The 26,389-nt window shown below is 36.0% G+C and overlaps 1 protein-coding gene across 2 annotated transcripts in view; it reads left to right on the top strand.

The window, feature by feature from the left end:
• LOC145668685 (uncharacterized) overlaps positions 1–26,389 on the top strand; it is a 742,633-nt gene that overhangs the window by 634,141 nt on the left and 82,103 nt on the right. For both annotated transcript variants that reach the window (XM_081736754.1, XM_081736755.1), the window contains exons 43-44: positions 2,046–2,369; positions 12,852–16,874. In XM_081736754.1, coding sequence (XP_081592880.1) covers positions 2,046–2,369; positions 12,852–16,874 — 4,347 coding nt within the window. The remainder of the gene's footprint in view (positions 1–2,045; positions 2,370–12,851; positions 16,875–26,389) is intronic.

Below are 26,389 nucleotides of genomic sequence, written 5' to 3' on the forward strand. Positions count from 1 at the left end.
TATGAAACTTACTCGTGTTTTGCGTACATTGCAAAACAGTTGGGATTGATATCAAAAAATGGGAAATTATTATATTGTTCCAAAGCTGCAAAATACCATGAAATGAAAATTACTTGAAAAACTGATAATAAACTTAGTTTAAAAAAAAAAAAAAAAACTGACGAAGCTAACTTGTGAAATTTTTGTTCGTATTCATGAATTTATTTTTTTACTCAAATATTATTCTTGAAAGTTTAAATTAACATCTATGTGTATACTGTAACGAGGGCATGGCATTGTTGAGTGTTCATCTCTAATGCAAAGAAGTGTTCTTGGTTCGATCCCGTTACTTTTTTGATTTTTATATTATTATTACTCTCGCATTTTTCTGTGTTATTAGCAATTCTTTCATCATTTATATCATTCGTTTGGCTTACAGGACTTAACTGTAGACTATTAAATTGAATATTCATTTTCTTCTTCATTTGGGTTACTCTATTTTTTTTTTTTTTCTGAGTAATGGCAATATAAATCTATAGGTAAACAACTGTTGCTGTTTTCGTATATAAATTTTACTTTGACATTTTCGCTTCCTTGTATGCGTTTTGTAGACTTGTAGGGACTTCTTGTAAGGAGACATGACAACAACATAACTAAAATGAAATTTCGATATCCCTCGTGGATATGGCTAGTATACGCGCCTTGAGCATTGGAAAGCCAGGATCAATTTCCTGTGGGAGCGTATATGTTTTGCATCTCACGATAAATTGTAGGCTCTTGTTTCATATAAGCTCGGAACATCGAACTCCAAACCCAAATAGCTTTAAAAATAAAAATAAAAAAAATATATTAAGAGCCCAACCGATGAGAGAATTTTTAGTACAGTGTGTCAGGTCCGAGGATTTTGTGCACGAGATGGCGTTTGTGTTCCAAATTGAATGATATATGAGTCGTAGAGGGTAAAGTCTAACGTCATTTGACAACTGACCGGTGAAGTTAGTAGGCGTGCAAAAAGTGTTAGAATTCTTATAATTTTGATGTCCAAGATTCTCTTCGCAGTGCCAGAACCAATCACAACAAAAATGGATGGTATTCCGGCAAAAGTCGAGCAAGACCGGCATTGTAAGCAGTCATGAAATTATGAAAGACCTAAACAGTCATCACCAGAGAGTAGGGCTGTTGAACCATTTGGAGAAAGCTGACCACAAAAAGAAGCTCGACATTTGGGTGCTACGTGATATGACTAGAAAATATTTACTGGAGTGAATTTCCATCTGCGAATCTCTACTAAAACCTAACGAACTCGAGCCATTTCTGAAACGGTTGATCACAAGTGATGAAAAGTGGACAACCTACGACAATAAATGCGAAAAAAATAGTAATTGAAGCGAGGAGAAGCCCCAAAGTTTGTAGCTTAGTCAACACTGACACCCAGGAAGGTTATGCTGTGCGTTTGTTCGAATTGGAAGGGCATCGTGTATCATGTGCAGCTGCCACCTGGCAGGACGATAGACTCGGGTTTGTACTGTCGACAATTAGCGCGAATCCATCTAGCAGCTCAAAAGAAACGGCTCAAACTAGTCGACAAGAAAGGTATCGTATGCCACGCTGACAACGCCAGACCGCTTAAGTTTTTAACGATCTGTCAGAAATTAAGAGAACTTGGCTGGGAAGTTTCAATGCACTCACCATATATCCCAAATCTTGCACCGTTAGACTATTTTTTGTTTCGATCTCTGTAGAACTCCCTGAACGGAGGTCTGTGAAAACGTGTCAGTTTTCTGACCAAAAAGCACAAAAGTTCTATAGCGACGGAATTATGATGTTGCCTGAAAAATGAAGGAACGTCATCGAACAAAATGGTGAATATGTGGTGTCATAATGTTATTTTCAAATAAAAATAAGTGTATTTTCAATTTTGACCTTCAAAGGTTCAATACTTTGTAGATAACCTGATATATATATATATATATATATATATATATATATAAAGGTCCTAATTCTCCTTAATTGTAACTACTTAATGCTTTAAAAATTTAATATTCATTTGGCGTGTTTTATTGCAGTTATTCAAAAGAGGAGAAGGTCTTACTTCATCATCTGCTATTACTTCAAGTCAGGGTGGACTAGCATCGGACGATGAGTTTAAGAGCACTTCTGACATTTATGAGACGAAATCAATGCCAGGCATTTCAGGACAGTACGCAGGGGAAGCTGGAACAGCTGAAGAATATGGAACAGCGTATATAATGGGAACAGCACAAGAAGCCGATGCACCAACTATGGCAAAAGCTGAATCCCTTGATCAGCCAGGAGGAGCGAGAGCGACTTTTCCAACTCCCAATGAATTCGTAAAGGCTCTTGCCGATGGAAAATTAGATGCGTTATCGGTAAGTATCTCCAAGAGATATTCGCTTCTTATTAGAAATACAGTCCCCTAGTTACGTAAATCCGACGTACGTAAATCTTTACTTGCTAAGAAGTTTCCGATATATATTTTCGAATAATACAATTTTCGAATGGATTTACATCTGAAGTAAGAAGTGGTATTACATTTCTAAATTCTATTGTGAGAGCCATCTAATAAGTGAAGCATGAAAGAATTAGGTGAATATAATAGAAAAAAAAGCTTTTTTAGTATTCGCCTTGTAAGGCATATTAGCATATTATCTTTATAAAGCATATTATGCAATTGAATTTTTGGATTGCGGTATTATTATTATTATTTTTAAATAAATGTTGGATACAAATCTTAAATTACGATTAAAATTCGAGATAAATTTCGGCTTACGCAGAGCCATGGTACTTTCATTTTGCGTAAGTCGAGGACTGTCTGTTATAATATTTACAGCATATTTAAGGAATTATCTTGAACGGAGACTTCTGTTGTTCACTTTTCGAAATGTTTTCGAAATAAAGTTTTATTTTACAGCATAGTTATAGGTAATCCTGGAGGTTTAAAAAAATGCAAAAGAAAAGAAAGAAACAATCATAATTACTGGCGGTAGTTCAGGTGGAATTTTGTTCTTAAAGTGATAAAATTATTTCTGTCTCTGTAATTATACATTTTTATTGACAAGGAGCTGATATGAGCGTACATTTATCAGTAGCGTAGCGTGGTATTCCGAAATGGGGATGCCAAAGTTAGTCACTTGTGCGGTACAATACTACTGCAATCAACAAGACATAGCTATTTCGAGGGGAAATATAGGGTTATAAAAAAAAAAATTAGGGGGGAAGGCCCTTCTAATTGCGGGCCTATTGGGGCATACATAGGTAATTGCGTGGATTACATTAGAAGCCAATAAGGAATTGTCTCAGCTCCTTCTTGTCACTACCGTTGTGACGAGAAAACTCGGCCATACTGTTGTAGGAACATTGTTTCCAGTATAGTTCCCTTTATTTCTCTCTCGTGGGCAGCTTCTTTCTCCGCATACCATACTTCAATCTCGTTCTTTAAAAAAAAATGCCCCTAGAAATTTGTCATCTTAGGTCCGGACCTCAGACGCCCGTTCGTGAATATGGGACTGAGTGTATATATCATTTGAAGATGCAAATAAAAGCACTTAAAATAACTCTGGGGGCCTGTATCTGTATGCCTATTTCTTTGTCAGATATCCAGATACTGAAGGGCCCAAGCAATCTTTGCGAGGGGCGGAGTGGGCTGGCTCTCTTGACCTACCAAATCGGTGACCTTGATTCTTCTTGGCTTTATATTACTGGTATGCTTGTGTGTATGAGTCTTCTCAAAAAGTTTCTGGCTACGCCACTGGGCATACTATGTATTTATGATGAAGATTAATAGTTTAGCTTTAATTACGATTACAATTACGATGTACGTATTTAATTACTATTAAAGCATAACTATTTTTATACTATCATTTACATAAGCGACATACTTCAAAAAGGCATTGAACTAACCATTTCTGTTTTGTTCTATTTCCTTGACATTAGCGCTCGTACGTTCTGTACAGAAACCATAGCTTAGTTCTAAATAGATAGAGTTGGTAATACCTGCGAATACGCCAGCTTATATCTAAAGCAAAAGTAAGGTTGCAAGGGATGAAGAGGGGTAAGAAACAAGTAGTTGGGCATGCGCATTCGACAGAAAGCAGACGAAAACTCGGATGCTTGCAGTAGGCCTGGATGCCCAAAGAACATAGCACACGACAAGAGGAAAGACAGAAAATGTGCATCTGAGTGACGCGCATGCGCAGGTTCCGCTTGGCAAAACAAGGCGAGTGACCACATGCAGAAGATTGCACTGGAAATAATTGTGATAATTACAAGCAAACAATTTATATATAATGAAATACGTACTTTTTCTTATTAAGAGGGGATGCCGTGCATACCGGCGTTCCCTTATGCTACGCCGCTCATAAACTGTAGTTACGTTAAAATACTCTAAATAATTATCGTTATGTATAGAGCTGTAAAATATACAAATTAATGGTTTAACAATTATAGCTATAAAGAGTTTTGTGCAGAAAGTTCATTGCTTCCTTATGTGACTTCGCAGTTGATTACGAAAAAAAAAAAAAAACTTAATAAGGTACAGGCTATTGAATAGTGCTCCTGTTTTTATTTTGAATTTCATGTAATAATAACCTAATAGATGTGTAGCCTTAAGAGATCTTATCACTGCAAAATTAAAATACCGCTAATTTTACAGTAATTATATATCTTCAAATAGATAAAAGGTAATCGAAATGTGGAACAAGTGCGCGATAGACAATATTGTTTTGCGTGAGGTACCGTTATCACGAGTCACCTAGCAACTTTCCATTCGCAGTCATTTAGAAACGCGAAAATAAATGAAGATTTTCTAAATGGCTGAAAATCGAAAGCAGATAAGTGAGTCGTGGTAACCGTGTCTCATGTAAAATAATATTGTATAGCGAGCTCTTTTTCCACTTTTCGATTATCTTTTATCTATTTGAAGATATCACATAATTACTGTAAAATTAGCGGTATTTCAATTTCGCCGTGATGGGGCCTCGTAAGCGTTACAAAGTCTTCCCCGGTGATCTAGTGGTTAGCGCATTCGACTTTGATGCATGTGATGCCGGATTCGATTCGTGGTGAGAGAGTATTAACATTTGACCCCATTAGGATGACTTGGATTCCACCTTAAACTATAGGTTCATGTATCATGCAATCTCGGTGCTGAAAAAGGGTCTCAAAACTTTAACAAACAAATATAAAGCGTTACAAGAGAGAAGATGATAAACTAAAATCGTTATTCAAGTTCGTAATCTGACATTAATATATAACATCCAAAATATACTTCAGGGTGCACTTATCTCAAATAAACTCGTACCCTATGCTGTTGAACCTTGTACTTACTATTTAAAAACGTATATGTATTGATAATAATTAATAAAGTGTAATAATTTTGTAGATAAGACCGCCATTTTGGCAGCTGTTAGGAATATTCCTACAAATACTAAAAAATTAAATTTTACTTTTAAAAAATAATAATAATAATAAGTATTATTATTTTGCAACTGCAGCATGATTTACCGTAAATCTGTCAAAATTGTAATTCGGAAGATGTATTCCAGGTTCATTTTTGAACACTTGAGACCTCTGTTACTGTTAACTAACTAACTCTATGGCCTATGGAACCTGAAGGTTCAATGCCACGTTTACAAAAGCTCTCCATTGACTTCTATCCTTAGCCAACTGGATCCAGTTTCTACTTCGTATTCCTATTTCTGCGAGATCCATCTTAATATTGTCCTCCCATCTGTACCTAGGTCTTCCTAATTGTCGTTTTCCGATTGGTCTTCCAGTTAAGATTTTGAAAGCGTTCCTACTTTCTTCCATTCTGTCTACATGACCTGCTCACCTAAGCTTTCTAGATTTGATTACTCTAGCAGTGTTTGGTGAACGATATAAATTATGTAATTCCTCATTGTGAAGTTTCCTTCATTCACCATTCCCGTTTCTCTTGGATCCAAATATTCGTGTCAGGATCTTGTTCTCAAATACTTTCAGTCTGCGTTCTTCCCTAATTAAAAAATAAATAAATAAATAAATAAATAAATAAATGAAAACCGCATGATCTCTCATAATATGAATTATATTGAAAAATTCGTACAACTTTTTAAATGCAAAAAAATTATCTAGCTTAGTACAGAAATAAATTTATGTATCGATTAGGTTAATTTTTATTCACAGGGCATTTTAAAAAGGAAAGGAAAAATCTGTAATAAACATTTTAGTGACAGCTGATCTTAATTAATTCACAATGTACTCAATTGCTTTCGCTATAATCGATTTTCAATAATTCGGTAAAATAAATAATAAAATAAATTTCAGATGTTCTTACAAAGTTGTATTCAGTTGTTTACCGATGCATGGTTCATGAAATACGAGATCGTTGTTTTCTGTACATGCAACGTCAATATACATATCAAATCAAAATATAGCCTTGCATGCTTTCTACACATTTTATAACATAAATCACTAACCTACTCTAATATTGGTCCCTACATAAATATAAATTTCGTGTGTTGTTCGTATTTTATAATTCACATTTCGTTACTTATAATTGGGTGGTGTTATGCAACAACCATTCAACCCACAACGAGTCAATTTTGGGGAAATCGCAGTTATAGGTTTCTCTTTCCCCAAGATATTACCGTATGTGGGTTGACTTTTCTCTTCATAGATGGCAGACCGATCACAAACGCGTTACCAGAATTTTTTAATATGTTCCTTACATATGTTCGAACCCTCCAGCAGGGTTAACTCATTGTTTAAAAAATTTGTGGGTTGACTGGTTGTTGCATAATACCGCCCAATTAAAGATAAGTATTATCAAAACATAATTCAACTTGGGCCACTAAGCATGCATCTTTACCAGAATCAAAATAGGAAGGTAATCTGATCTATATATGTATGACAATTAATTTTGTAACCAGTCAAGAATCGTTTTAAATAAAATTAAAATATCCATTAAACTGTACTTGTTCCATTGATATTAGTTTGCTATGATTATCTTGCGATAATGGATAACATTCTACAGAACAAAATTGGGTTGAAGAATTTTTTCACTAATATGAGTTTAAAGTCATTGAATTAAAAACCAAAATTACATTTTATTTCACCAAGACCCATTAATTTTGCCAAAATATTAGTAATTGAGTTAAGTAGTAAAACATTGTGCAGTACTCGAAAATATAGTCATTTCCGAGGGACTCTGTAGAAGGAGGGACTATAACAAAACTAGGCACAAATCATGTTATTTGCCTTTTCCGTTCTTTCAAAATTCCAACTTCTGCCACTAAAGTAATTTGAATTGTAATATTAAAAACTTCCCAAACGTTATATGTAAGTTCCTTTAATTTGAAGAATCCCCAAACCAAAATATTGGTTCAACTTACGTTAATGCTCAGGATTTGCTAATAAGCAAGATGATAAAAGAAATTAGATCAATGAAGAATTTAGAGGTACTTTCTCCCTTAAGACATTTTCCATATTTTTCCCCTACAAATTCAGTTAAAAACTCCTTTAAGTTTTATTAGGTTCACTTCAATTGTCAAACATACCTTATTTCTGATAGAATTTGCAAAACGATCATTAAATATCACTGGCTTCCATGTTCCATCACTCTCAATTAACTAATCTCAACCCAAGACGTTTCTTAAATCAGGAGTTCACACGCCTATTCCCATGGCAACATCTACAGTAAAGCAAATGGAAATGTAAACATTTAAAAGACTATGAATATAATCCGCCTGTTTTTAATAAGCATCGAATTTTCTGATTGAATAATTTTGAAAATATTTATCTCAATTAAAGAAATCAAATATTTAGGATACGGTAATACTAAAATGATGGATACAAAAATAGTAACTTCACGTAATTTAGAAGAATTTTCCTCACAAACTAAATACAACTTTCTTACAAGGCTGTCTATAATGTATATTATAAATTAATTAGAAATGGTACAGTTTCGGAAGTATATCACTTCCTTCTCCAGACTACTAAACCAGACTACAAATCTTAAATAATATTACATCAATTGTTATCTCTACCAATCAGGAATCACTTTTCTTTAAAATTCAATATATATGTCCATTGTCGTAACATTTAAATTCTTAACATACATAATACATTGTTAACAATTTTGTTATATTTCTTTTAAAATATATTAACTAAAATAAACACTAATTGAATACCTAAATATTGAAATTTTCTACCTAAATATTGAAATCTAATTTATTACCTGAATATTGTAAAAACGCATAAATAAATTTAACCCTATATTGTCCTTATATTGTACCTTTCTTCTTTCTTCTCTTTTTAATATGTCTTCCCACTCTTCATTAACATTCAGACCACTATTCAGTTAGAAAAATTGGGACACGCGGAAATACGTAGGAACAAACCATGGTTCGACCAAGAATGCATTAAACTAGCAGAGAAGAGAAAACAGGCAAAATTACGGTGGCTACAAAATCCGAATGAAACAACTTCACAAAATTTCGCAGATACCAGGCGGGAAACTTCCAAAACTTTTAGAACAAAGAAACGGGATTTTTTGAAAGCTAAAATTAAGGAACTTGAAGATAATAGTAAAAATAAAAATATTCGGGACATGTATAAGGGGATCAGCGAATTTAAGAAAGGCTATCAACCTCGTGCTTATATATTAAAGAAATCTGACGGAACAGTTCTCACCGATACGGATAGCCTCTTAAATAGATGGAAAGATTTCTTTGACGATTTGCTGAACACGCAGCCAAAAACTAATGTGCGTGGAGAAAAGGAGATACACACCGCAGAACCGTATATTCCAGAACCCAATCGAATAGAAGTGGAAGCCGCTATAAAGAAATTGAAGAAACACAAATCTCCGGGTGTAGATGAAATTCCGGCTGAGTTAATTTTAGCTGGAGGCGAAAAATTGTGGAACAAGATACACAAACTCATTCTCCTTATCTGGAACAAGGAAGAATTATCACAAGAGTGGAAAGAATCAATCATTGTTCCAATTCACAAGAAAGGCGACAAAACTGACTGTAATAATTATCGAGGCATTTCTCTTCTGTCAACATCCTATAAAATCCTTTCAAATATTCTGTTAGCAAGATTGACTCCATACGCAGATGAAATTATTGGAGATTATCAGTGCGGATTTAGACGAAATCGATCAACTATCGACCAAATATTTACCATTCGCCAAATACTCGAAAAGAAGTGGGAATACAATACCCCGGTACATCAACTATTTATTGATTTTAGAAAGGCTTACGACTCCGTTAGGAGAGAAACATTATACAACGTTCTTACAGAACTTGGAATACCGAGAAAGCTAATTAGATTAATTAAGATATGTTTAAGTGAATCCCAAAGTAAAGTCCGGGTAGGAAAATTTTTGTCCACGAGCTTCCACGTCGAAAATGGCCTGAAACAAGGAGATGCGTTGTCGCCATTATTATTTAACTTTGTGCTGGAATACACCATAAGGAAAATCAAAGATAGCAACCAGGGCCTAGAGTTGAACGGCATTCACCAGGTTATGGCATATGCTGATGATGTAAATTTAATAGGGGATGATAGGAGAACAGTAGAAATAAATGCAGAGATCTTATTAAACGCTTGCAGGGACATGGGTTTAGAAGTAAATGCAGAGAAAACTAAATACATGGAAGTGCGTCGGGACCGTAATACGGCAAATTGTGGAGGCGTTAAAATATTAAATAATACTTTTGATAAAGTGGATACTTTCAAATATTTAGGATCAATATTAACAGACGAAAATCATATTCACGAAGAAATTAAATGTCGACTAAAAGCAGGGAATTCGTGTTACTATTCGGTTCAAAATCTCTTGTCGTCGCGAATTCTGTCGAGGAATTTGAAGCTTAAAATATATAAAACGATAATCATGCCTGTTGTTCTGTATGGTTGTGAAACATGGTCGCTTACTCTGAGGGAAGAACATGGACTGAAAGTATTTGAGAACAGGATCCTGAGAAGAATATTCGGACCCAAGAGGAACGAGAATGGGGAATGGCGGAAGCTTCATAACGAGGAACTACATAGTTTATACGGTTTACCCAACATTGTTAGGGTCGTCAAGTCTAGGAGGCTTAGGTGGGCAGGTCATGTAGCTAGAATGGAAGAAAGTAGAAACGCTTTTAAAGTCTTGACTGGTAGACCCATAGGAAAACGACCATTAGGAAGACCTAGGCGCAGATGGGAGGACAATATTAAGATGTATCTCGCAGAGATAGGAATACAAAGTAGAAACTGGATGCAATTAGCTAAGGATAGAAGTCAGTGGAGAGCTTTTGTGAACGCGGCACTGAACCTCCGGGTTCCATAGGCCATAGAGTTAGTTAGTTATTCAAGTTCATAGCTTTATGGTAAACTTCTTTTATCCTCTTCGCTTCTTTCCACTTTCTAAGCAGTTGTCTCCCTTCATATTCCAATATATTCGCTCCTTCCCAGTTTACTTCGTGGCCTGTTTCCTCTACGTGCTTGAAAATTTATAATAAACATTATAGAGTCTTGTAAGAAAGTTGTATTTAGTTTGTGTTTAAGATGGACACGGCCTTTTTATAAGAATTTTCCTAAATACGTGTATTTCAGTGAGTAACAAAATTGATCGTTAATAATCACTGCGCTCACATATAAGCTAGTCAAATCAAGAAATGACGTAACTATAATTGACGTAAACGAAAAATTGGAAAGATTGAATAAATGCAGGGTGTTCAGAAAGTAACTATGTAGAACATAACTTGCCGTATTTTATTTTCCATAAACCACTTTAACCACTGAAATTAACTTGAAGCTAAACTTTAATATCATGGAAGTTATGAGATGTTGGAAGTGATCCCCTTACTAATTGACAATGACCTTACTAATTGAAGTATTAGTAATTGACAATCATATCAGTCATCACGAAATTTGCTATAAATTATGACAATATCATTTAAAAAACTTATAAAAAAACATAGATTTCTACAGTGCCACGAACTCCGTTCCCGTTTAAGATTCTATTTTGATTATATTTCGGTCATGTTTGTGACCCTGATCCCATGCATGTGTGATGTAAGCTAACACTATTCAAAATAGTGTTCCTTGTCCTATAAAGAGAAAACAGCCCGAAGCATTTCAGAAAACTCTCGTTGTCGATTACATTCAATACGTAAATCTGAGTCGAGTCACCTCCGTGACCTAACTCTTTTTCCATGAGAGGTTATCGTAATGTATTTCAATACCATTTTACCATACAAGTCTACTTACTTTGAAGAAATAATATAACTTTTAGGGTTAGTAAATTCCTGGCATATTGCCAGCTCTTCAAAGAACGAGTTTAGTGCAAGGAAGTGATTGGATTCATACTCATAGTGTTGAATTTAATTGACAGTGAGAGTGGTTTCTGAAATACTCGAAGTCTGTTTTCTCTTTATGCGACCGGGAACATACAGTGATAGTCTTAGCTCATATTGCACATACATGGGATCATAATCATAGAGATGACCGAAAACAGGACTGGAGTTCGTGGTAAGGATAAGAAGGGTTTATTTCTGATATTAATATACGTGTAGATGAGTATAAAATTTAAATTTTATTGAAAGAACTTACCTTAGAATATGTCACATATGAAGCATAATTAACAGTTCAGTAGGTGAAGTTCCACCACCTACGGTGCTATTTGCGTTAAACAGCTCACTGGCTCAACTACGCCCTCTGCATTGCACTTGATTGTAATTGGTCGAATGCCGGAAATAATACGTGAAACAAATCAGTTGTTCCTTAGCAACTGTCAGGCAGTGTAGTAAACATGACACTAAGCACCTTTGCCCTTATCAAATATTTCCTCAATCCAGAGCTTCTAATCACTTATTAATTAGATAGACTACCTAAGCTCTAATTACATATCATATCTAGAGTCTCATTCTCACTTAAGAACATCCATGTAATATTTTCTTCAATATCAATTTAACTTGCAACATTTGTTTATTCCATATAAATAAAATAACTAATTAAACATACAAAATCAGACTAACGGTAAATACTGGCTAGTTTAGAACACTAAAGACTTTCCGCCTAACTCCAAACAAAAGGCTTATCTAGCCAATATGCACATTACGGATAGTTGTTGTAAGGAAACCTATCACTTCAACTATTCGCCCACGAACAACAAAAAGGAAAAGGAAAATAATAAATGGAGAAAAAATTAACGAAATATTATCTCTACTTTTCAGTTTGCGTTCTTTTGCCAATATTAGCGTACACGCCTTTGGTGTGGGAGACCCGAGTTCGATTCCCGGCAGGAGCTCATATGGTTCGGATTCCACGTTAATCAGTAGTTCTCGTCTCATATAGCCTCGCTACTGAAAGGAACGTTAAACTCAAAATCAACTTAACTCTTTTTCCCAATACCTCCTAAGCAACGCCAGCCCCGTATCTGATTTACCTATTTGAGTATTGTTACTGATCATATTTTCTCTATGTCAAGGAATTAGATTGGTATTTAGTAGCTACCTTTTGATCATCTCCACGATATAGGATTTATTAGTTTTTTAGTCTGCCTCAAGACACATAAAATAATGACAAGGTGAAAATAAAGATTAGCCTAGGTTAAGACGTAAGCTGAAGAAACTACAATCCTTCAGAGTACAGGCAAGGAAATTTGAAGATAAAATATTTTGATAAATATATAAACAATGTATAAAATCTTTATAAAATGCAAAACAAAAGTGGAAAACAATGTTTTGATTTATTCGTTCAGATTGATAAAACTATGGGATGGGAATGTGCTTTTGTTAGGGATTGTAGTAGAGATGAGAATGTACAAATTAAACTTAATTCAATTTTAAACGTTCTTTTCTTTGGTAAAATTTTAGCCTCAGCAACTGATGGCAGAACTTGATGACGATGTTGCGTTACTTAAAGCTGTACTGTTACATAAGTTGCAAGAAGCCGAGAAATTGAAAGCTGAAAATGATAAGTTTTCGAAAATGCTTGAAGATATGGGTTTTAAAGTGGAGGATCTGCGCAGAACATCTATGGAGGCGGAAGAAAATCAACGCTTACTCCAAATGCAAATGGAAAGTGTTAAAGCTATGCTAGCGGAAAAAGAGGATGAAGCCGATAAACTGAGAAGAATGACTGAATCTCTGGAGGAAAGTGAACGTGAGGCGATAAGGCGAATGAAGGAAATGGAAGATGAACTGGCTGCTAGAGAGCGTGAAGCAGACCTGTTGAGAAGAGCAACTGCAGAGTTGAGTGAAAGTGAGAAAGAAGCACGTGCCCAATTGAAGGCTGCTGAGGCTGAGTTGAAATCTGAAGCAGATGCAATGTCTAGTTTAAGAGCTTCCATGGTAGAAGCAATGGATGAAAAGGCACGTGAGGCACAACAACTCAGAGATGAACTTGAGTCATCTTTGCGAAATATAGAATCTGTAAAAGATGAATTATCTAAAGCAATTCCTAGCACAGAAGAATTAACAGAAGAACGTTGCAAAGAAAAACTGGCCGAATTGCAGAGTCAGCTGGCCGCGAAAGCAGAAGAGGTTTCGCTGTTAGAAAAACTTCTTGAAGAAGCAGGAGTCAAAAGAGACGATGAAGATCTCGTGAAATTTAAGCAGGAATTAAGAGACAAAGAAAAAGAGTGTGAAGAGGAGTTACTGACAAAGTATGGCATAAAACCAACGAAATGTGTTTGCAAATTTAGCGCTGGTCTTGCTGAAGAAGGCTCTCAGTTAGAAGATTTGAATAAACTACTTAAGAACAAGACTGTCGAGATCAAGGAACTTCAAGCTGAGAAAGACCAGCTGAAAGAGCGTGTTATAGACTTAATGAGTGAATTGAAAGGCTTCAATAGGACAAAAGCCGAAGCAGAAGAACTACGATGTTTGTGTAAGGAAGAAGCAATGTTGACTCAAGCTCTTGACAGTGAGAAGAAAGAATTACAAAAACAGATTGAAACTCTAGAAGTTCAATTGGAAACAAAGAATACAGAAATACGCAACTTAAAAGAGAAAGAAAAACAATTGAAACAACAGTTAGAAGCTATGAATAACGTGGAGAGAGAACGAGAAAAGCTCGAACAGGAAGTAATAAATTGTAAAGCGCATCTCCGAAGATTATCCGAAGACCAGGAATCTAAAATGGAATCCAAATATGAAAGCATAAAAGCAATTGAATGTCAGCTACAAGATCTTAGATATAAATCGCGAACATACGAAGCAGCACTCGAGGACGAAAGAGAGAAACACAAGATGGAAGTAGAGAAACTTGAAAGAATTAAAGCGAGACAGATTGAATCGTTGGAACAAGAGGTTACAGATCTCAAAGTTCAAATGCAAGAAATGTGTATCTGTCAAAATGACCGAGAGCAACTTCGGAAAAAATTCTGTCTTTTACAAGAAGAACGCTTAAATTTGAAATCGGCGCTTCGTAAAGTAGAGGATGAGAGAGATGAACTCAGTACAGAGTTAGATTTTTGTGAAAAGGAAAAGGAAAAGCTTCGAGCACAGCGCTGTTATTGCCGTGATGAGAAAGATAGTATGGAATCTGAGCTCGAAAATGCTATTCGTGAACGAGAAGCTTACAAGAATGAACTTCTGTCTGTCACACACGAGAGAAATGAACTCCAGTTGCAAGTAATCGCTCTAGAACAAGAACGAGACAATATGAAGGAAGAACTGTGTACCTATTGCTGCGAAAATGATAGATTGAAAACCGCGCTGAGTGATTTTGAAGAAGAACGAGCTAAGTTAAAAAGCCAACTGTGTAAAACTTGCTGTGAATTGAACAAATTAAAGCTTCGAGTTATTAATCTTGAGGAAGAGACGCAAACTTTGAGAAATCAACTAAATAAATGTCGAGACGAGAAAGTTGATTTGAAGTCACAAGTAGCTGATAATTTTGATGAAATTGATAGGCTGAAAGGAGAATTGTGCAATTATTGCTGTGAGAATGAAAAACTTGAAGGTAAATTAGCTAAACTTCAAGGCGAAAGTGAGAATTTAGAAAATCAGCTATGTAAATACTGCTGTGAAAATAACAATTTAAAACAGCTAATACAAGAACTCGATACTGAAAAGAAAGATTTAGAGCAAGAGCTGGAAACTTGTCAAGATATAAAAAAGAAGCTACAAACGGAGCTTCAGCATTCTAATGAGAAAAACGCTGAGTTGTCTGAGAAACTTTGCGGTATATGTTGTGAGTGCGAAAGATTGAAAGAAGAATTAGGTGAAGTTCAGAATGAAAGGGACAAATTAGAACAATTCCTCGAGCAAACATTGGCCGAGGCAGAGGAGTTGAAAAGCAGAATAGATTCAGCTGGAAGAGCCAAATCGCAACTTGAGACTTGCAAGGAGCAATTAAAGGCTTTAGAAAGACAATTAGAAAAGAAATTAGAAGAAAAATACAATGCAGTAAAAACTGTTGAAGATCAGTTATTAGAATTTAAAGAATACACGTGCCAAAACGTCCAAGCTCTTGTTAGAGAACGAGATGAACTCAGGTCTAGGCTAAAGGCTATACAAAAAATTGAGGATGATAGAGAAATGCTTAAAGCCGAGTTATGTGACTGTAGAGATCAGATGAAAACCACGGAATATGAATTGGAAAGTAAGCTTGAGGACACATGGGAATCCATGCGCGAAATTGAACAAAAGTTAGAAGAAACTAAAAAGAACGCAGAACTTCAGGTCGAAGCACTAGAGAAGGAAAAGGAAGACATAAAAGATCAGTTAGGACGTCATATAGCTGCTCAAGAAGCCGAAAATAAAAATCTGCGGAACAAAATTAAAGATTTGAATAATCAGTTAGATTGTGCTGTCACAGGTCTTGATGATGCTTTACAACAGAAAGAGAAACTTATGTCTGAGGTAGCAAAACTTGAGGAAGAACTAAAAGACAAATTGAAGTTGGAATTAGAGCTAAAAAGCGTAACCAAACAGTTACGTGCACAAGAAGAGTTAGCTGAGAAATATGCCAAAGAAGCCGAACTTCTTGAGGAGAAACTGAAAGAAGCTCTTTCTGAAAAAGAGTTTCTAGAGAATAAAGTCAAACATATGGAAGTCCTGCAGCAATCATTAGAAGTTCTTTGTGGTAGGTCAAAAGAAATGGACCAGCACATGTCTGACTTAGAATGCGAGCTTTGTTGTTTGCGATGTCAGCTGGAACAATACAAGAATGTAGAAGAGGAGAACAAGGAATTGCAAGAGCGACTGAAAGCTTTAGAAGACGAGGCTGTTCGTTGTAAAACTATGGAATCAACGTTTAAACTTTTACAGGCCGAAAAGAAAGAATTGGAAACTAGAGTAAATGAACTCGAAGCGAAACTTCGGGACAAACAAGCTCAAATAGAGAAGTTAACCCAAGAGAAAGAATGTTTGAAAGAAGAAATAAACAGTTTAGGCCACTTGCGTACTGTCTATAATGATTTACAACAAACAACCAGTCGAGTGTATGGATTGATACAAGAAAGAGATTACTTTAAGAGAAAATACGAAGAATTGTGTCCAAAAGAGCAGGAATTGATTCGTTTGAGGTGCAAAGTAGGAGAACTGGAGTCGGTACGGATCGAAAGAGATGCTGCGCAAGCCCAATTAGACAAATTACGATCTGGTGCATACAGGTGTGAGAATTCAGATATGAATAGTATCATTGCAGAACGAGATAACCTGCTAGCTGAAAGAGATGCGTATAAAGCCAGATTAAATGAATTTTGTGAACTTGAGACTGAGTTAGAAGAACTACGTTCTCAAACAAATAGGCTGAAAACAATCGAGAGAGAGAAGGACGATCTGAAAGCGAAATTCCAAAGATGCGAGTGTTATCTAGCTAGTCAAGATAACGAAATAAAGAAATTGTCAAGTCAAATTGACAGCATCAATGCCAGCACTTCGCGACGGGTAAGTGGCTTGTAGATTTTTGTTGAGAAGTAGAAAATTTAGTCATCTCCCCACCTCCACAGAGAGAAAAAAAACTGCGACATCCAGCTTACTTTATCTTTACCCGTAGGCAATATATTTTGACATTTAAACTTGTATGAACAGCTCCGAAGAGGTGCAGAATATGTTTCTTAGTTTTCTGCTATTCTGCCTATGAGTAGATATAGGATTTCTTTAAAAAAAAAAAAAAAAAAAAAAAAAAAAAGCGTTTGTTCCAGTGTATACAATCATAAATGTATATTGGACATTGGTATAACACTACGTGAGAAATAACGGTGAGTTCTACCCGTTACTAGAGAGCTTTCTGCTAGGGTTGGCATAATTTCATCGTTGTTAATATTTATAAAGAAAACACGTGGCATTAGGAGCATCAAAGCGCAATATTAAACAACGCTACGTTTCCGTAATTAGCTGCCTAGGGAACACATCCGTAGATAACGTTGTATGTTTTGGTGCCAAAAACCTATGTTTGAAGCAAATGAAGACGGGAAAGGGCCAAAATACAACTTGTTTGAACAGAACTCCACATAATGCATATTGTCTTGTAGGTAACCATTCAGTCTATGATCTTAAAATATGGAATTTTAAATTTAACTTGTTTTTAGATGTCACTATGCTACATTTCCGTGGTTCACTGTTTGGAAAACACACGCACAAGTGACGTAGTTGGTTTGGACACAAGAACTTAAGCTTAAAATAGATAGATTAACGTACACGAAAATAACCATACATGGTGTTTTATCGATGGCCTTTAAGTCTCCTATTATTATTATTATTTGAATTATAATTATTTTTATGTTCAACTAATTTTGAACCTAATCTAAACATGGTATTTTTACCTATACTGCTAATAATACAGAGCTAGCTAACTTCCAATTACTAATAAGCCCCTCCCGCTAGTCGAGAGGTTAGTACGAACTCTTTTGGTCCACAAGATCTCAGTGGAGAACATTGAAATTTGAACGCATTACGGTGACTTGGATTTCACCTTAAACTGTAGGTCGATGTTTCATACAGCCTCGGTACTGAAAAAGACTAAGCACCAATCCAACCAACCATTACTACGAGGGCTGTCCAGAAAGTCCCAGACGTTTTGGCCTATCGCAGCAGTGGGCGGGGCTAGAGTCACTATCTTGGTGTCATAACGTTGCCCCACACAGTACGTATCCAGCTGTGGTAGCGTGAGAACTGTGACGTGTTACGATGGGCGCTGGAATAGAAAATCCCGCCTCTTGTGAGGTGCGATCTGTGATTAGGTTTCTGTTGGCAAAAAGCTACAAGCCAATCGAAATCCATCGTCAACTGTGTAAAGTGTACGGACATGGAGTAATGAGTGAAGGCCGAGTGAGGCAATGGTGCTTTATAGCCGTTCCAATGTTCACGATGAGAACCGCAGTGGTAGCCCTAGCCTTGTGTCTGATGAACTAATAAGGAAAATCAACGACAAAAGTTGTGCAAATCGTCGTTTCACAATTACGGACTTTGGTGAACATTTTCCCCAAATTTCACGGAGTTTGGTGCATTGAATTCTGGTGAAAAAGCGTGGTTACCACAAATAGCTGGCTGCAGATTTCTATCGCGACAGTATTGAAAAACGTGTGCCACGGTATGATAAGTGCCTTAATTCGCATGGCAATTATGTGGAAAAATAGCTTAAGAGTGTACCATTCAAATGTATATAATAGGATTTGGTTTGTTTATTCTGTTATCTTTTATTTTTAAAAAAAGTATGTTACTTTTTGGACATCCCTCGTAATAACAGCATTATCTGTCAAGTAGTAAAGCGGATTTCGAGTAGATAAGAATAACTTAAGTGTTTCAGATCGCCTACTTCCGTAATTGTTGCTAAAATGAAGCAATATTCTGTTTCCAACGATTTAAAATACCATTGCAATTAGCTTTTAAATTCTTGCAGCGAAATTTTGCGTTCTATTTGGTCTGGAGAACTACTAAAGATCAACATTATAAAGGAGTAAAATCTTTACGATATAAGATTTTTAAAAAAAGGAAGAAAAGACGTTATACCTACGTATAAAATTTTAGTATATCTAGTACGTATGTTATAATTGTATGCATGTTGTACTAAAAAAGGAATATATTAGAATGTGCAGAAGAAATTTTATATTAAAACTGATTAAATTGCTTATAATAGTTTCTTTGTACTACGTTTCGTGCTAACTTCTTCTGTTTCCTTCTGTTTCTCCTATCTTTTATCCATACTACTCTCTTAGAATACAGTTTCATCATTGTCCTATTTTGTCCTTTTATTTTATCGTCTATACTATTAGATAAAATAGAATAGTGACTAACTCATCTTCGCTCAGGCCACACTACTGTAGGTAGAAACGTGAAATGTGGACAGAATACTACTTTTGTTACGAAAGCAAGGTATAAGAATTAATTTTCGGAAATACATTTCCTAAGGAGGATACAAAATTTTTTGTCACGAATAGAATGTCTTACGAATCCCTGAAGTTAAAGCTGGTGAGGACACTCGGTTGAAAAAGTGTGAAAACTTTTTCAAACAGGTCATCCTGAGTGAGGTATTCCTGGCTTTTCCTCATTCACACGAGGCAAATCCCGGATGGTATCAAACATACAGGTCCCAAGCAGCTTTCTTTCTTCCTTTTCTCAGATAGTCTGATTGCTTAGGACGTGACGGAATAGCATGGTCATAGATTTTTTTTTTTTTTTTTTTTTTTTTATGATGTTGTCAGTTGTTTCTGATCACATCACGGAAGACGGTTCACCCATTTGAAATGAATTTAATACCTACTGCAAAGGTTTTTATTATTTCACATTGATTAACCGTATTCCAGAAGGGTAGAGAAGTTCAAAATTGAGTATCCTATTATGTTATATATATATCCAATAATTACACTTCCATTGAAATATGTCTTCTAGAGAGGTTCAGATATTTTCGATAAACCTATCTTTCTCATGCGAAGAACGGACACTTCAATATAAATTTGTCTCCACCTCTTTTTCAACTTTTTCTTCAACATATTGGGCACCACTTTTCATCTATCTATGACTCGGGACACTATTCACTCGAGTTGAATCACTTTCTCACTCGTACTGAGAAGAACTTTTTTAAGTACCAAGTAATGTTTCCTTCAGGACTCAGAAATTTAATTCTTCCTTAATTAATTCGTCCAATACTGTTCCAGAGATTAATCGTATATGTTTCGATATGTTGCGCAACATTTCGAGCGATTCCCAGTTTGCATTATTGTAGTTGTTAGTCGCATCTGGTTGGAGGGTTTTCCCCACCTCGTTGACGTAAGGCTATGCGTGGGGTCCCTCTAATCGTGAAACTAGAGAAAAACACAACACTAGCGAGCTACAAGAGATTCAGAAAGCCTTCTACCATTGCCAGGACTTTTTTTTTTATTTGGAAGTGGCGTATGGCACAACTTGGCGCTACGGTTTTTTTGATATATATATATATAGGCCTATATGGGGTCTTCGTCGTCACATGGCGGCATTCATAAAGAACTTCGTGGATGAACTTGTATGAGGGATTTCTGCAGGAAAATAGTGACCCTAAGGCTGTATTCCCAGTGTCACACTGTTTGCTGCTGCCGTCAGCAGTATTCTGTTGCAGATTCTGGCTCATGTGTCTGAGTCTGCCCTATGCTGACGATTTTTCCGCTTTGCGGTTTTACTCGACAGCTTCAATTGACATTAAATCGTCTTGTTCGCTGGTCGGACAAGACAGGCTTTCGGTTTCCTGATCAAAAAATTCAGTGTGTACATTGATCAAAAAACCCAATGCCAACGAACTTGTTTTGTCGATCCGGAGTTTGTATCTTTCTGGCATTCGTCTCTTGTTCGTTGGCACAATCCGATTTTTGGGTTTGACTTTTGATCGCCGCTTAGTGTGGGTATCTTAATTACTCGTGTCTCCAAGCTCTGAATTTGCTTTGTGTATTTTCCCACCGCACCTGAGATGTTGGTTGTGTTTTCTGTTGCGATTGTATTCTGTGGTCAGTTTATGTGGTCTGTTTATTGGTTTGTTCACCTTTCTATGTTGAAACAACTTGATACAGTTCGTCATTTGGGTATTAGGCTAGTTACTTGCGTATTCCGTACTAGACATATTGTTAACCTTTTTGCAGAGGCAAACAAACAACCGTTAGCCCATTGTCATGAAAGACTTCTCAGAAATTATGCAGCCTATGTTTGTCGTATTTCCGACCACTCCTGCAGCTCTCTGTTTGCATCGTATTTCCGACCACTCCTGCGGCTCTCTGTTGCGTGATGGTTAGATTTACAGTCGGTATGCAGCATGTCCTCGGGCTGCACGTCCGTGATACGATTGTAAGGACGATAGAAGATGCATTTGTACGGCCAGCTTTTTGTTAGCTCCATTTTTTTCCCTCCCGCCATGATCATTTACTCACCACATATCAAACAGCACATAAGTACCCAGAAATACCAGCAAGAGCTCTGAGCATTGCTCCAACAATACCCCAATTTTAATACGTTTTATAACGGATGGTTCAAAAAATGAGAATTCTGTTGCCTGTGCCTTCATCACAGATAAGGACAATTCGGAATTTAGTGTGCATCATCTGTGTTCAGTATTTACTGCTGAACTAGCAACAGTTAAGTTTGCTATCGATCTCGCGTTTCAGCTTTCGCTGCGTCATGTACTCAATATGCACTGACTCATAAAGCGTTATAATAAGCATGCAGATTGTACAAGTATTTACTAAACATCTCCTAGTGCATTCTTAAAATATGTCATCAGTTACAGCAATAAAGCTGTGTTGTCCTTGTTTGCTGAGTGCCTGCATATGTCGGCATTCTGGGAAAGCAGATAAGAATACTGCATTGACTGGAGCTACGTTTTATTATCCTTTCCCATGCTCTGATCATAGAGATATTTCATCCAACGGATGCGCACTCACTGGCACAGATTAGTCAGAACAGGGCAACGAAAATAAGTTTCATTCAGTAGAAAATACTTCGGCCAAGTGGCAGACGTTATCGCGACTAGTCGTCGAGAAAATGATCCTTACATGCTCACGTATCGGACATTCTCGCCTCACTCATCCCTATTTAGTCCATGGCGTTAACCGTCCGTAATAGTGAGGATTGTATCGTCCCACTGAGTATTCGGCACATTCTTGTAGTGTGTCCAGGATACCGAGATCTCAGAAAACGTTAAGGGCTACCTAAAAGTCTGGATCAGGTTTTAGGGTATAAATCTCTCTCTAGTAACTGTATTCTCACTTTTGTTCGTGCGATTGGGTTAGTTAACGCGTTCTGAGATTTTCGTTTTAAATTTTTCATATTATGTGTTACTGTTTTTGCTTTTTACTAATTTTCTAGTTATATCTTTTTCTCTATTTATTCTTTTAGCACATTCACGTTCCGTTTGAATTTTGTTTTTGTTATAATGTCTTAGTTTTGACGCATTTTTACTTGAAGTTTCCTTTTTTGGAAGTTCTGTTTTGAAGTTTCAATCTACAGAATGAGTCTGTTATTGACCTTATCGTGAGGGGGACAAATAGCCCCGCTGCTGACTCCCCATTAAATATCTGGATCAATCAAACAATCAATCTCTCTCTTTACATCATCCATTGTTCTTTATTCAGTGAAATAATTAATTGATGATGATATAACATATACCTCTAACAAAGAGCTTTATCATTTGCAATGTCATTTATGTAATTATGATACAGTGTTAGACAATTACTAGGAAATAATAACACATTGACTCATAAATTTTGTTCATATGTCTCCGTGTCTGTGTATTTTTATAAATATACCCTATCAGTATAGTCAAACATGGTCTCTGAGCGTTGTTATCAAGAAAAGACTGCAGCACAGGATGAGAAAGTATTCGCAAAATGCAGTCAAATACGGCACAGGCTGTTGTCAGTACAGGACTGTAGTGCAAAGTGAATAGTCTATTAGAAGATGGCGGGAAGGGTTAATCTAAGTGATTATCATCGTAGCAGAGCTATTGGTTATTTTGAGACAGGTTGAAGTGCCACAGGTTACACGAATGAGGGAGATCATTTTTCTGCTTCAGAGGCCTGCTTCTGCAAGATAAACTGTTGTGCGTGCTCATGATGAAGGTCGTGGAAGGTGCTTAGGACTTGCACACAGTCGATACATAGGCCAGCTGACGAAAAAGAATCGATCTGCTACTGCGGTCCAAATTGCTTACGTGTTTACTGTATTTGTGCTTCTGGCGACCATGTGTCTTCCAAAACCATTTCACTATGACTGAATAATGTTTGGTATTATGCCGGGAGCGAGTGAAGTGTGTTCTATTATCTCCCGCCTCAGATTATAATGTTGTAGGGAACATTGTGATTAGGACATGATGTTCTCAGATGAGTCACAGTTCCATGTGACAAGAGATTCTGAACAGCACATGGTGTGGAGAGAACGGGTACCACGAAATCATCCACAACACACCGTAAATATGACATGCATGAGGATCCAGAAGTTAGGGCATGAGATGGTGTAATGAAAAATGAAAAAAAGAAAAAGTGCACACAATTGACCCAAAATCCGTTACTGGAGAACAGTAACTTCCTGAGATTCTGAAAGGATATGTTCGTCTTTTCCTTGGTGCAATGAATCTTGACTTTGTTTACATTGATGACAACGTGCACCCACACAGAACTCCCCAAATTACAGAAGCGTTGAAGAATGAGAACAACAATAGTATGGATTATCCAGCATACTTTCCTGATCTGGCGTGTTCTCGGAAGACGAGCTACACAGAGGAATCCACCATGCCGGATCCTTCAGGTTCTCAAAACATCCCATAAGGAAAAATTGGCAGCATATTTTATGCTCTTATGAACACACTCATCGACAGCATGTCAAATAGGTGTTCAAGGTGCTTGTGCTTTCCGACATAATTATACGCCTCACTAATGTGATCAAAACTCTCTGCAGTCCTCACTGCTGGTCTAGTGGATAATACGGGTGTCTTTGGTGCACAGGTTCCTGGATTTGATTCCCGGTGGGAAAGCATTGACATTTTAAGTTTCAAATTAAGCTCCTTAAACTATAGCGCCAGAGCTTATACAAACTCGGTGCTGTAAAGCAATGCTAAACTTAAACAATTATTCAAACAGAATTCTCTGCACTCATGGTAACGTGCGTTTCGTGTCCTCTCTCAACAGTGCTATGCATTACCTTTCTTGGTTTATCATGTCTTGTTTCTTTGCATGGCGGGAAACCCCAGCCATCTTTAGACAGTAATCATCATCATCATAGGTCACTTGCCGCAACTGAGAAGCTTCCATGCTCCATGGTTTTCTACTAATCTCTTCGTCTACACGTATGATTTTTCTGTTTTGATATCGTCCATTAATTGTAGTCTCCTTCTCCTCCCTCTCTTTCCTGCCACCATACCCTCTAGCACGTCCCTCATAATGCAATTCCTTCTTAGCCAATGCCTCAACCAGTTTCTCTTCCTCTTCTCAATAATACCTAAATTGTTGTTTTCTCCCCTCATCATTTCTAAGACCGTCTCACTCGTTTTCCACTCAACCCAGCTAATTCTCTCCATTCTTATCCACACCCACATTTCGAAAACCCAGTCTTTTTTTTTTTTTTTTTTTTTAATCATCACTTTCGCGTAATGTCCATGTTTCTGACCCATATAGTACAATACTTCACACGAAGCATTTTATGAGACTTTTCTCAACTCTTTGTTCAAGGTTCCACAAAATAGTATTTTCTTCCTCCTAAAGACTTCTTTCGCCATTCCTACCCTTGCTTTTATTTTACGTTCACATTTCATATCATCACTAATAATACTACTCCAGATACCGATAATTAGTCACCTGTTCTATTTTCTCCTAATACTACTTTATTTGACACCAAGCACTTCGTTCCAATCATTATGGCTTTTTCTAACTTGTTCATACCATATTCCTCACAGTCTTTCCTCAAGTTTCCTAACGTCTGATTGATTTTTTCTTCATATTCCGCAACACTTGAAGGTGTTAGTTGCTATTTGTTACTAGTTTCATTGCAGCATATTTATGCCATCATAAGTTTCGTTAAAATACAAGTAACGTGTTTAATGTTGTATGTTTCAGTTACTCATTTTTATGAAGTGATTAGGTTACACATAGCAGTTTGCAATGGTGGTAACAGTTTGTTAACTTGGCAAATTGTTTCGTGTAAGTAATCGTTAGGAGACTCTGACCATACTCCTTATATTTTATTTTCCATAAGCCTGAACTAAACTTTATAAATCACTATATTTTTTATATCGTGATCACATACACACATATACAAATGACATTGCACACTATGAAACTCTTCGTTGTGGATATAAGTTATATCAGTAAGAGTTTACTTTTAGTTATTTGACTGAATAGAGAACATTGGATGGATAAAGTGGAAAAGAGGGGGGGAAATAGATCTATATTGAAGATAAGAAAAAGAAGACAGAATAGGACACTGTGGAAATTGTATTCCAAAAATATGGTGTGAGTAATCGTATGTTTAAGCGAAAACATTGCTTTAGAAGTTTAATGTGAAAGAAGCCTTTTGCAGTGAATTTTTTTCCTATTTTCTTTGTTCTTAATTTTGTATATCTCAGACAGTGATATAACATTACTAGAGAAATAAGTTGGTCATAAAATTACTGGTTGCGTTCATAGTACTGTATTATTGACACAGAAAGAAAATGCATTTTGCTTCCAAGCAGATGCACTCTAGTAGGTTCTAGTAATAACCCGCTCGATAAATATTACGATAATATTAACTAAAGAAAAAATATTTGTATTTTATACAGAAACTTTTTAAAAAATTAAATATAACATAATATATTTGAGTACTGATAGATTATTTTTAATACAGATTCTTTTTATATGATCTGAATAGGAAATTTTATAATCCATTTTACGTTTAATGTTATATTCTTTTATTTTCTTCATTCCTTAAATAATGTATTTGTTTGAAAGAGAAAGAGAGATGTAAAAGTTAGAACCACAGTGATAAGAAGAAAAAGAATCTTTTTGCAATTTTGTAGTTGTTACACAGTGAAATCACAATTTGTTTTCATTGAAAGATAAATAAAATAAGTCTTGTTTATACTCTTTAATACTATTTATATATTCTGTGTGTGTGTATATATATCCCAGTAATATTCTGTTTGTACTAAGCAATAGATTTATTATTATTATTAAAAATTAGCTTTATAATAGAAATACAAAACAGTTTCAGTTATGCTTACTAGGTTTTGATTTTTTTTTTTTATTAAATCTTAATAGAAGTTGAATGTAAGTATGGAATACTTCGTTTCTCAATAATTTTATACTAATATCATCTAGATTAGTGTTTTATTAATTACATATTTCGATTAAAAAATGATTTTTAAAATCGAATGTGACTAAAGCACTGCTTCGCAAAGTTCTCGAATCACTATGATGGTGATTGGGATGAATGATCATGAATGGATATTTTACATCCAAGTGCTTTATTTA

Source organism: Thermobia domestica, chromosome 13, assembly GCF_964235325.1.
Source record: "Thermobia domestica chromosome 13, izTheDome1.hap1.1, whole genome shotgun sequence".
Lineage (NCBI taxonomy): Eukaryota > Metazoa > Arthropoda > Insecta > Zygentoma > Lepismatidae > Thermobia > Thermobia domestica.